The sequence below is a fragment of the Rhinopithecus bieti genome, unplaced genomic scaffold (genome assembly GCF_001698545.2).
Source record: "Rhinopithecus bieti isolate Rb0 unplaced genomic scaffold, ASM169854v2 scaffold_28055, whole genome shotgun sequence".
In the NCBI taxonomy this organism is placed as follows: Eukaryota; Metazoa; Chordata; class Mammalia; order Primates; family Cercopithecidae; genus Rhinopithecus; species Rhinopithecus bieti.
Window position 1 is genome coordinate 1,110,787 of NW_016812914.1, and position 12,506 is coordinate 1,123,292.

Sequence of the window (12,506 nt, forward strand, 5' to 3'; positions counted from 1 at the left end):
TCTAGGTCCACTTTCAAAGGGGAGGAATGGTCTTCGCAGAAAACAGCGTTGAATGTGGATTTAAATTATTATTATTTATTTATTTTTTGAGATGGAGTCTTACTCTGTCGCCAGGCTGGAGTACAGGTGGCGTGATCTGGCTCACTGGACACTCCGCCTCCCCGATTTCAGTGATTTCTTGGTCAGCTCAGTAGCTGGGATACAGGCACGTGCCACCACGCGCCAGCTAATTGCTAATTTTTTGTATTTTTAGTAGAGGATGGAGTTTCACGCGTTAGCCGGATGGTCTCGATCTCCGGCTTGTGATCCGCCCCTCGGGCTCCCAAAGTGCTGGGGGGATTACAGGCATGGAGTCCTGCGCCCAGCCTTTTCAGTTTTTGAGTTGTTACTCAGTATTGAAATATAATTATGTTTTATATTGTTCTTGGAGCTGGAAACCTTCTGTAGATTCTTGTAAGTTTTTCTCATGGACAACCATAGGACCTCAGATAACACAGTTTTACTTCTGCAATGTGGTGCCTTTACTTTTTGTTTTTTTTTTTTTTTTTTTTTTTTTTTTGAGACGGAGTCTCGCTCTTTCGTCCAGGCTGGAGTGCAGTGACGGGATCTCGGCTCACTGCAAGCTCCACCTCCCAGGTTCATGCCATTCTCCTGCCTCAGCCTCCCCAGTAGCTGGGACTACCGTGTACGGTTAATTTTTTTGTATTTTTAGTAGAGACGGGGTTTCACCGTGTTAGCCAGGATGGTCTTGATCTCCTGACCTTGTGATCCTCCCGCCTCGGCCCCCCAAAGTGCTGAGATTACAGGCTTGAGCCACCGCGCCGGGCCTACTTTTTGTTTTTTTCTTATGCTCTGGCTAGAACTTTCAATACAACATTGAATAAAAGTGGCGGCTGGGCGCAGTGGCTCTTGCCTGTAATTCCAGCACTTTGGGAGGCTGAGACAGGTGGATCACCTGAAGTCAGGAGCTTGAGACCAGCCTGGCCAACATGGTAAAACCCCATCTCTACTAAAATACAAAACATAGCCAGGTGTGGTGGTGGGCACCTGTAATTCCAGCTACTTGGGAGCCTGAGGCATGAGAATCACTTGAACCCAGGAGGCGGAGTTTGCAGTGTGCCCAGATAGCGCCACTGCACTTCAGTCTGGGCGACAGAGTGAGACTTTGTCTCAAAAAAGAAAAAAAAAGGAAAAAGAGAAAAAGAAAAGGAAGAAATTATGAGAGTAGGCTGGACACGGTGGCTCACATCTGTTATCCCAGCACTTTGGAAAACTGAGGTGGGTGGATCACTTGAGGCCAGGAGTTTGAGACCCGCCTGACCAACATGTCGAAACCTTGTCTCTACTAAAATTACCCGCCAATAATTAGCCAGGTGTGGTGGTGCATGCCTGTAATTCCAGTTACATGGGAGGCTGGGGCATGATAATTGCTTGAACCCAGGAGGTGGAGATTGCAGTGAGCTGAGATCACACCCCTGCACTCCAGCCTGGGGGACAGAGCTGGACATCTCTATCTTAGTCCCATTCTAGGGGGAAAGCATTCAGTCTTGTACGCTTAAGTGTGCTATTAGCTGTAGAGTTTTTTTGTCTTGTTTTGTTTTGCTTGTTTGTTTGTTTTGTTGCTGTTATTTTGAGACAGGGGCTTGTTCTGTCACTCAGGCTGGAGTGCAGTGGCACAATCATGGCTCACTGCAGCCTCCTGCCCCAGGACTCAAACAGTCCTCCTTCCTCAGCCTCCCAAGTAAGACAACAGGCATGTGCCACCACACTCAACTAATTTTTATTCATTCACTTATTGGTGAGACACGGTCTTGCCATGTTGCCCAGGCTGATCTTGAACTCCTGGCCTCAAGCAATCATCCCTCCTTGGCTTCCCAAAGTGCTGGGATTACAGGTGTGACCCACTGCTCCCTTCTTAGCTGTAGCTTTTTTTTTTTTTCGAGACAGAGTTTCACTCTTGTTGCCCAGGCTGGAGTGCAATAGCACAATCTCAGCTCACTGCAACCTCCACCTCCCGGATTCAAGCCATTCTCCTGCCTCAGCCTCTCAAGTAGCTGGGATTACAGTCACATGCCATCATACCTGGCTAGTTTTTGTATTTTTAGTAGAGATGGTGTTTCACCATGTTGGCCAGGCTGGTCTCGAACTCTTGGCCTCCAGTGATCCGCCTGCCTTCCAAAGTGCTGGGATTACAGGCGTAAGCCCCTGTGCCAGGCCCGGCATACGCTATGTCTGTCCATTCATCTCTTCCTTACCAGCATGGGGCAGGGCCAGAGGTCCTCCTGCCTGCCAGGCCACAGAGAAGGAGCGCTGTCCACTGCCCGGCTGCCCGCTCTGGTCTTGGGCTGAGCCACAGCTGGATTCCTGCGATTTGGAATGACAGGGATAGAGATTCCAGAACCAGATGTGGGTCGGGGGAGGAGACTCCACCATCTTGCTCTGATGCTGCCGGCTTGTTGTCATGGAAACCAAAGCCACTCTCTTAGGAAGGACCCATTAAGGTGCAGGAAATAATCAAGGCTCTCTCTGGCAGCCCCCTGCCCTCCCTGGTGGGAGGCAACCACCGTTTGAGCCCTTGAATATTGCAGTGTTTTAGTTCTGCCCTCTTCCCTCACTTGCCTCCCTACAAAAAACTTCTCCAAAACATACACAAGGGAGCCAAGCAGGTGTCAGAGAAGACCCTCAAGGTTTCTCTGAACTGACTCCTCCCCAAGCCTGAGTCTTCAGTTCCAGCCCTAGCTGGGGACGATTCGCTGGGTGACAGCCACAAGCTCCTGTCTGCGTCTTGGCATCCTTTCCTGGGAAAATGACAGAGAGATACATTATAATTGCCACATTGTCTCTGAATACCAAACTGTTAGAGGGGTGGAAGGTAGGGGTTCAACTTGCAGACTGAGCATCAAACTGCCTGGATTGGGCTGGGCATGGTGGTTCACGCCCATAATCCCAGAACTTTGGGAGGCCAAGGCAGGCAGATCACTTGAAGTCAGGAGTTCAAGACCAGCCTGGTCAACATGGTGAAACCTCGTCTCTACTAAAAATACAAAAATTAGCCGAGCGTGATGATGGGTGCCTGTAATCCCAGCTACTTGGGAGGCTGAGACAGGATAATCGCTTGAACCCGAGTGGCAGAAGTTCCAGTGGGCTGAGATTACACCATTGCACTCCAGCCTGGGCGACAGAGTGAGACTCCATCTTTAAAAAAATGATAATAATTGCTATATTGTCTCTGAATACTAAACTGTTAGAGGGGTAGAAGGTAGGGGTTCAACTTGCAGACCCTAGATTGAAATCCTGGCTACACCACCAGCAGCTGTGCAACCTCAGGCAACTTGCTTGACCTCTCTGGGCCTCAGTTTCCTCTCCTGCAAAACGGGGTGCAATAAGACTACCAACCTCGCAGGAGATCATGTGTCTAAAGCCATCAAAACAGTGTCCGAATAAGGAAAATGTGGTATATCCATGCAACGGAAATATGACTCAGCCATGAAAAGCAATGAGGCTCTAACACAGGCTACAGCAAGAACCTTGAGGACGTCAGGCTCAGGTGAGAGAAGCCAGACACAAAAGGCTACACAGTGTGTGATCCCATTTCTATGACATGTCCAGAACAGGCCAATCCAGAGAGACAGAAATCAGATAAATAGTTGCCAGGGGCTGGAGTGTGGGAAGAAGAATGAGGAGTAACTGCTTTTCTTTTTTTTTTTTTTTTTTTGAAGCAGATTCTCTGCTGCTTCTCAGGCCCTAGGGTCCAGGTTCCTCTAATCTGGCTCACTGTAAACCTCTTCCTCCTGCGTCAAGCAATCCTCCCACCGCAAGCCTCTCAAGTAGCCTGGGTATTACAGGCTTGCCTGCCACATTCTTGTCCTAATTTTTGATATTTATTATTTTTTTTTTTTTGCAGACGCGCAGTCGTTGCCTCTGTCGCCCCGAGGGCTGAGATGATCAGTGGCCGGACTCAGCTACTCAGCTCCGGACCTCCCAGGGTTACGCCGTTCTCCTCCCTCAGCCTCCGCGAAAGACTGCCGACTACAGTCGCCCTCCCACCCTCGGCCCGGCTATTTTTTTGTCTATTTTTTAGTCTAAGCAGACGCGGTTTTTACCATGGTTATAGCCAGGGATGGGGTCTCGATCTCCGACCTCGGATCGGGCCCGTACTCTCCTATCCCAAGAGACTGCCTATACAGATCTTAGCCACCAGCCGCCCCGCGCACTTTTTTTTTTGAGATGGTCTCGCTCTTCTCGCCCAGTCTGCTCAGTCATGGCATCAGCGTCCTCATCTTCTGCTACTCCAAGCTCACGTTTCTCCCTGACTCATCCAATTCTTCTGCCTCAGCTCTCCGCAGCCAGCCTGCGGACCACATCGCCTCCACCATTCCATCTAATTTTTTATATTTTTATCTAGAGACGAGGTTCATCGGCAATTTCCTCCCAACAATGCTTATTACAGGCAAATAACACCAACCCACGCCTTAATTTTGTATTTTTAATAGATCCAGGTTTCACTGTGTTGTCCAAGGCCTGCGTCTCAAATATCCTGCACCTCATCGTGATCCACCCCGCCTGCTCCTCCCAATAGTGCCTTAGGATTACAGCCATAGCCCACCATCCCATCCTCCTCTTTCTTTTTTAAGAGAGTGAGTCTTTTCCGGGGCGGTGGCTCAAGCCTGTTTAATCCTACACTGATGAGACAAACACGAGGTAGGCCGAGACGGGCAGATCACAGCAGGTCAAGAAAGATCGAGACACATCCTAGGACCCCTAACATGGCTGAAACCCTCGTACTCATCTAAAAAATACAAAAAAAAAAATCTAGCTTTCCGATGGGCAGGCCGGTCATGATTATCCCAGCTACTTTTGTGGAGCGCTGAGATCAGGATAATGCGCTAAAACCCTGGAGGCTCAGAGCTTTCATTGTCCTTATATATATCCATCCACTCACTCCATCCTGCCAACAGAGTAGACTCCATCTCAAAAAATAAATAAAAAAAAGGACGGGTCTTACTCTGTTGCTCACAACATAGTAAGAGTCAAACTGGTCTCAAACTCCTGGCCTCAAGCCATCTTCCCACCTCAGCCTCCTGGGCAACTGGGATGACAGGACATGAGACATTGCACCTGGCTAAACTGTGGATTCTGACACTTAAACTCTGGGTGATTACAATCATAATTTAATTGCTCTATGGCCAGGGTAGAAGGGGATCTCTCTCACTTTTTTTTTTTTTTTCTGAGACGGAGTCTCGCTCTATCGCCCAGGCTGGAGTGCAGTGGTGCGATCTCAGCTCAGTGCAACCTCCGCCTCCGGGGTTCAAGCAATTCTCCTGCCTCAGCCTCCCGAGTAGCTGGGACTACAGGCTCACGCTACCACAGCCAGCTAATTTTTTTTTTTTTTTTTTTTGTATTTTAGTAGAGACGGAGTTTCACCGTGTTAGCCAGGATGGTCTCAATCTCTTGACCTAGTGATCTGTCCGCCTCAGCCTCTCAAAGTGTGCTGGGATTATAGGTGTGAGCCATCACACCCAGCTTTTTAATTTTTTTTTTTTTTTGAGTTGGGGTCTCACTCTGTCACCCAGGCTGGAGTGCAGTGGTGCGATCTTGGCTTACTGCAACCTCTGCCTCCCAAGCTCAGGCAATCCTCTCACCTCAGCCTCCTTAGAAGCTGGGACTACAGGCTCGTGACACCATGTTCGACAATTTTTTTTTTTTTTTTGTATGTTTGGTAGAGACGGGGTTTCACCACGTTGGCCAGGTTGGTCCTGAACTCCTGAGCTCAAGCAATCCACCTGCCTTGGCCTTCCAAAGTGCTGGGATTACAGGCATGAGCCATCGTGCCCAGCCTCTCTCACTTATTTTTATTTTTATTTTTTTGAGACAAGAATCTCGCTCTGTCACCCAGGCCAGAGTGCGGTGGCGCGATCTCGGCTCACTGCAAGCTCCTCCTCCCGGGTTCACGCCATTCTCCTGCCTCAGCCTCCCGAGTAGCTGGGACTACAGGTGCCCGCTACCACGCCCGGCTAATTTTGTATTTTAGTAGAGACGGGGTTTCATCGTGTTAGCCAGGATGGTCTTGATCTCCTGACCTCGTGATCTGCCTGCCTCGGCCTCCTAAAGTGCTGGGATTACAGGCGTGAGCCACTGCACGCGGCCTCTCACGTATTTTTTAAGCGAGTCTTGCTCTGCTGCTCAGGTTGGAGTGTAGGGGGGGTGATCATAGCTCAGTGTAGCCTCCGACTCCTGTGCTCAAGCAATTCTCCTCCTAAGTAGCTGTGACTACAATGTGCACCACTGCACCCAGCTGTCACTCTTTTTTCCAACAAGACAACGGCACGAAATGAAGTATAATGTGTTCTTCCGTCAAGTTAACCAGCCATAACAGCAAAGCCCAGGAGGTCAGGGATGGAAACTCATTCACCTTTTTTTAGTTTCTAAAGCCATTGGGTAGGCAGCTGCAAGCTGGGTCCTTGGGGGTGGCTGGGTCCTTGGGGGTGGTAAGTTGGTCGGGCCTCCGTGGGTGATGGCTCATCTTTACAGGGGTGTGTGGCCTCCAGGATTTTGTATCTGATGAAGGTGATAGGTTCAGGCACAGGCATTTATACCCAAAGTGAATATTGGATGCCAGCACTGAGCTAGGCATGTGTGTGAGGAGGAGGAGGGTACGAAGATGAAACTGCCAGGAAAAACTGAGGGCTCCCAGGGGTCTTTGGCGGGAAATAAAAGGTGAGTGTGGCTTTAATAAGAATCAATAAGGGCCGACCGGGTGCGGTGGCTCACATCTATAATCCCAGCACTTTGGGAGGCCGAGGTGGGCAGATCACCTGAGGTCAGGAGTTCACGAGCAGCCTGACCAACATAGAGAAACCCTGTCTCTACTAAAAATACAAAATTAGCCGGGCGTGGTGGTGCATACCTTTAATCCCAGCTACTTGGGAGGCTGAGGCAGGAGAATCGCTTGAACCCGGGAGGTGGAGGTTGTGGTGAGCTGAGATCATGCCATTGCACTCCATCCTGGGCAACAAGAGCAAAACTCCGTCTCAGAAAAGAAAGAAAGAGAGAAAGAGAGAGAAGGATAAGGGCCAGGCACAGTGGCTCATGCCTGTAATCCCAGCACTTTGGGAAGCCGAGGTGGGCGGATCACTTGAGGTCAGGAGTTCAAGACCAACTGTGCCAACATGGCAAGACCCCCCACCTCTACTAAAAATACAAAAATTAGCTGGGTGTGGTGGTGCATGCCTGTAATCCCAGCTGCTCGAGAGGCTGAGCCAAGAGAATCGCTTGCAACCAGGAGGCAGAGGTTGCAGTGAACCGAGATGGTGCCACTGCACTCCAGCCTCGGCAACAGAGCGAGACTCTGAAAAAAATTAGGCTGGTGCGGTGACTCATGCCTGTAATCCCAGCACGTTGGGAGGCTGAGGCGGGTGGATCACTTGAGGTCAGGTGTTTGAGACCAGCCTGGCCAACATGGTGAAACTCCATCTCTACTAAAAATATAAAATATAAAATAAAAAATATAAAAATTAGCTGGGTGTGGTGGCACACGCCTGTGGTCCTGTGCAAGTGATCCACCTGCCTTGGCCTCCCAAAGTGGTCACCACGCCCGACCAGATATTTAAATGTTATTCTGCAGTAAGTAGGGCTCTTAGAAGTGTGACAGGCAGGAGTGGAACTTGGTCAGATGTGTGTTCTGGAAAGTCCTCTCGCTGCGTGTAGAGAATGAACAGGCTGCGTGTGTGTGTATGCTGGGAGGGGAGACAGTGAGGAGATTGGGACGTGCAGGGAGGCGGAGGTCATGGAGGCAGAGGGCTGGAGGAGAGAGGATGGATTTGAGCACAGTGACTCATCTTGGGGACCATGGGGAGTGGATGAGGAGGCGAGGGTCTTGGGCATGTAGGAGGACTGTCATATCCATGGGCACATTGAGGGAGGAAGCTGGGGGCTGGGAAGATTGAGTGTTCAGTTTGAAATGATTAATTTGTGGTGATTGGGAGACACCCATAGTAGAATGCCCTCCTCCATTGAGGACCCGAAAAGGCAATATCTGTGTGCCTTTTCCTTTCTGAAAGACCTTGCATTCCCAGGGGGCAATTCTAAATAGACCAAGAAACCTCCCACAATTAGACCTAACCCAGACATTGAACCTCCCTCTGCTCAGCCCATTCATAAAGTGCCTCTGGCATTTAGGTGCCTTCTAATCTCATTTTCTCTGCTTGTTAATAGACCCACTGAGGCAGTACTCCTGGGAGAGAGAGAAAGATTTCATTTGTCTGGGGCTGAGGAGAGAGACAAGGGTTGCCAGAGCGAATGAGGAATCAATGCCTTGTAATTGCTAATTAAATGAGCCTGGCTCTCTCTCTTGGGGCTATGAGTTGGCTGGCCGGCCCTTAAGTGTCCACAAATTCAATTATGCTTCCCCAATAAACACCTGCAGCAACCATTGCCTTCCCGTATCTCTCTGGGGGAGACCTAGAAGAAGGATCTTCCTGTGTTTGCTGAGGCCATTCATTCATTTATTGATTGATGTATTGGTTTATTCTTTGATGCCTTTATTGATTCAACACATGCTTATTGTACGCCTGCTGTGTGCCAGGCCCTGGACCAGGCACTAGGGACACGGCAGTGAAAATACAAACATTGTTTCTGTCCTCACGGAGCTCACAGTGTAACAGGGAGACAAATAGACCTGTCAGTAGATCACATGAAAATAACTGGACTATGTGCTGCAGACACAATATCCTAGGTCTATGAGAATGTCAATACAGACTTCACGTAGGCAATGGTGAGGCAATAAGGATCATTTCCCTTGATGAAACAGAGCTTGCAGAAGAAGGCAGGGTCAGTTGTGGGGAGCTCTGGGTGGAGGTGGGGGGGAGTACATTCCAAGCTGCAGGAACGGCAAGGGCAAAAGCCCTGAGGCTGGAGAACAGGTACCATGTGGAGTTTGTCACTCAATTAGGGTGTTGCAGAGAATTGGGAGTGAGTCTTTTTTATTTATTTATTTTTTATTTTTTATTGAGATGAGGTCTTGCTATGTTGCTCAAGCTGGTCTCGAACTCCTGAGCTCAAGCTATTCTCCCACCTTGGCCTCCCAAAGTGCTGGGATTACAAGTGTGAGTCATCACACCTGGCAAAAGAGGTGAGCCTTCATGATGTCATAAGTCACCACTGGGCACAAGTTCTCGCTTGTCCTATGATTGGCGCATGACACTGATGGGTAGCAGACAGGAAAAGAATCTTTTCTGAAACTTTTTTTTTTTGAAACAGGGTGTTGTTCTGTTGCCCAGTCTGGAGTGCTGCGGTGCAGTCACGGCTCACTGCAGCCTTGACCTCCCTGGCTCAAGTGTTCCTCCCACCTCCCAAGTAGCTGGGACTACAGGCATGTGTCACCTCACCCAGCCAATTAAAAACAAAACAAAAACAAAACAAAACAAAAAAGCAAAACATTTTTTTGCAGAGACGGGGTCTCACTATATTGCCCAGGCTGGTCTCAAACTCCTGTGCTCAAGCAATCCTCCCATCTCATCCTCCCAGAATGTTAGGATTACAGGTGTGAGCTCCCACACCCAGCCCACTTCTGGAACTTTTATTGAAAAGTACCCTTAGGCTGGGTTCAGTGGCTCACACCTATAATCCTGGCACTTTGAGAGGCTGAGGCAGGAGACCATGTCTTTACAAAAAAAAAAAAAAAAAAATGTTTTTTGAGACAGAATCTCTCTCTGTTGCCCAGGCTGGAGTGTAGTGGTGCAAGCTTGGTCATGCAGCCTCTGCCTCCTGGGTTCAAGGGATTCTTATGCCTCAGCCTCCTGAGTAGCTGGGACCACAGGTGTGATCCACAATGCCCAATTTTTGTATTTTTAGGAGAAATGGAGTTTCACCATGTTGTCCAGGCTGGTCTTGAATTTTGGGCCTCAAGTGGTTCACCTGCCTCAGCCTCCCAAAGTGCTGGGATTACAGGCATGAGCCACCACGACCAGCCAAAAAACAATTTTTTTTTAATAGAAAAGTACCCTGAGAACCCTGGTCTATGGAGGGCTTTAAATGCCACTCCCTCATTGAGTCCCCCAGGAAAGCGCCATGAGGTGGTTAGAGGTCTTGGGTTTAGAGTCAGGTATTTTCTATCTCCAGGCTTGTGGGGGCGTTCGAGTAATGTGACCAACCCCATACATGGTGCATGGCTGTATGAGCACAGGATGTATGTCCTTGTTTGCTTCCCTCCCTTGCCTGTGCCTGTATCCCCTGGAGTGAGCCAGCCCCCACTCCAAGTGGAAGCGATTCCTCCCCGACCTCCCCGGTTCTCCCCCACGGGCCAGCCCATTTAAGGCGAAGGTCGAAGGGAGTCTGCGCTATGAGGCCGGCTGTGACTTGTTGTCGTAGCACATCAGAACAACAAAATCACTAGTCTTCCACACAGCACTAGACCACAGCCACTCTAATCTTCTTCACCACCCCCTGCCCCATGTCTGAGATCCCTGCCCAGCTCCTCCTTCTCACCTGAGCCAAACTGTGACACCTGGGCTTCCTGCCTCTGTGCTGCCTTCCTGTTTTCCATTCCTGGTTCTCCTGGAGAGAGGCAGGGTCTGATCTCCAAGGGCCCAACTCCCACCCAGGCACATCAGAGACATGGGATTTAGAGTTGGACGGATGGGGTTGACTTACAGCTTCACTTGTGGGCTGACAGCCCCTGCATGGGTTATTTTTCTGCCTTTTTCCGGGCCTTGGGTTCCCCAAATGTCACGTGGGCACAGTAACACCCATGTCTTAGGGTTGAAGATGGCATGATATGTTGTATGTACAATGCTTGGCACAAGGTTCCTCACTGAAGTCTGGAAGGGACTCCATAATGTCATCTTAGCAGGCACCTGTTACTCCAGTGAGACATCTTACCTGTTGAAAATTCTGGACTTGGGTCAGGTGCGGTGACTCACGCCTATAATCCCAGCACTTTGGGAGGCTGAGGCGAGCGGATCACGAGGTCAAGAGTTTGAGACCAGCCTGGCCAACATGGTGTGAAACCCCATCTCTACTAAGAATACAAAAATTAGCCAGGAGTGGTGGCGGTACCTTTAATCCCAGATACTCGGGAGTCTGAGGCAGGAGAATCCCTTGAACCCGGGAGGCAGAGGTTGCAGTGAGCCGAGATCGTGCCACTGCACCCCAGCCTGGGCGACAGAGCAAGACTCTGTCTCAAAAAAAAAAAAAAAGAAAATTGCAGACTTCTGTGTGTGCTTATCTGGAAAATACTTTGTTAAAAGATCCGTTACATGAGGGGCAGATCTCCAGAAATGCCAGGCACCTCACACCACCCTCTCTCGTCCTTCTCCTGCAAAATCAGGGTCAAAGGGCTCTCCCGTTACCTGGGGGAGCTGTCCAGGGTTCTGGAGCCGAAACGGAGCCCGCTGGGAACTGTCCTGGGCCCCGGTGCTGAAACAGATCGCGGTTCTCTCCTTGGAACCCCCGAGAGGCGCTGTCCGGATTCTTGGTGCTGAAATAAATAGCATTCTCCTCCTTAGGCCGGGGGAGAGCTGTCCCTCGCGCTGAAGAAAACTTGATTTTCCTCTCTCTTTCCCGGTTCCCCCACCCCTCTTCGTTCTCGGCTCCTCCGATTCTTGGGAACCCCCACCCCCACTCAATTTATTTCCCCTCCTAGCTTCTTCCTGGGGAGCTTCAGAATGGCATTGGGAGGGGGAGACACGGAGGGGTCGCAACTAGCACTGATACCTGCTCCTCGCCCTGTACCACGTCCTCAGAACTTACCTCCCAAGCAGTCAGCCCCGCTGATCTCTGCTTTCCAGACCGTCAAACTTCGCCGTCTCTGTCCGTTCCTGGGAAAATGTCCATGCGCCGACCTGCAAACCAACCTAATTCCCGGCATCCCATGTCCCTCAGACCACCCCTCCTCCCGCGCAGCTGCGGGCCTCCCCTTCTGTGTGCCTCACCTGCTTCCAGTCTTGTTGGCAGATGCAGGTGTCCCGTGGCTGCCGAGGCGGGGACCTGCGCTTTTATAGGCTTCGGGGAAGGTGGAGCGCCAGGAATCCTGGGAGGGGCTTCCCCAACTGGCCAATGGGATTCCGCCTCAGAATGAAGCTCCAAAGATTACCTCATAGGTTGTGGCCCACGCTTCAGAATAAAAGTCTGGCATCTACCCAAAAACTGGGCTAGGGGATTTTTTTTTTTTTTTTTTTTTTTTTTTTGGATGGGGAAGGAGCCTTCATTGTGGACCACGGAGTCTCCGCACTCTCTCCAATCCCTTCCTGGGTTCCTGAGCTCCAAGTTGGTTCAGGTGTCCTGGCTGGTACCTGTTTCTTCGCATTCCCAATTTCTGCGATTGCTCCTGGTTCAGGAAAGAAAAAGCTGGTAAACTGTTTTGGGAAAAATAAGGGGTGTTGAGAATATTAAAGTCCAGTTCTACCTAAGGCAACTGACGTCTGTGAAAATGGAGGACTCAGAAGACTCTGGGGCAGAAATGGGACTTAAGCCTGAAGCTTTTGATTCCCGGACTCAAAACCTAACTT

At 50.1% G+C, this 12,506-nt stretch overlaps 1 protein-coding gene across 8 annotated transcripts; it reads right to left on the bottom strand.

Annotated features, from left to right (window-relative positions):
- Positions 1-2,160: 2,160 nt before the first annotated feature.
- LOC108512093 (putative uncharacterized protein encoded by MIR7-3HG) lies at positions 2,161-12,129 on the bottom strand. 8 transcript variants are annotated; one of them, XR_001880489.1, is made up of 6 exons: positions 11,931-12,129; positions 11,749-11,816; positions 11,349-11,476; positions 10,651-10,878; positions 10,486-10,554; positions 8,512-9,201 (listed from the first exon to the last, which is right to left on the bottom strand). XR_001880489.1 is itself a non-coding variant. In XM_017847160.1 (3 exons), the coding sequence occupies exons 1-3, from the start codon at positions 11,864-11,866 to the stop codon at positions 2,736-2,738; spliced, it is 309 nt and encodes a 102-aa protein (XP_017702649.1). In that variant the 5' UTR covers positions 11,867-11,922; the 3' UTR covers positions 2,161-2,735. The 8 variants fall into 8 exon arrangements, 3 of the variants coding, with proteins under 3 accessions (XP_017702649.1, XP_017702648.1, XP_017702650.1); XR_001880488.1 differs by having other exon boundaries at positions 10,486-10,878; XR_001880490.1 differs by having other exon boundaries at positions 10,486-10,878; positions 11,749-11,852.
- Between the last annotated feature and the right edge of the window lie 377 nt (positions 12,130-12,506).

What these genes read in the sequence shown, in the direction of transcription:
- LOC108512093 (XM_017847159.1), bottom strand. Translation starts at nt 10,841, where the DNA reads ATGACATTATGGAGTCCCTTCCAGACTTCAGTGAGGAACCTTGTGCCA. An exon ending in GTCAGCCCACAAGTGAAGCT is followed by an intron (nt 10,555 to 10,650) that starts GTAAGTCAACCC and finishes GCCTCTCTCCAG; the next exon opens with GAGAACCAGGAATGGAAAAC. An exon ending in GGTGTCACAGTTTGGCTCAG is followed by an intron (nt 8,879 to 10,485) that starts GTGAGAAGGAGG and finishes CCGTTCCTGCAG; the next exon opens with CTTGGAATGTACTCCCCCCC.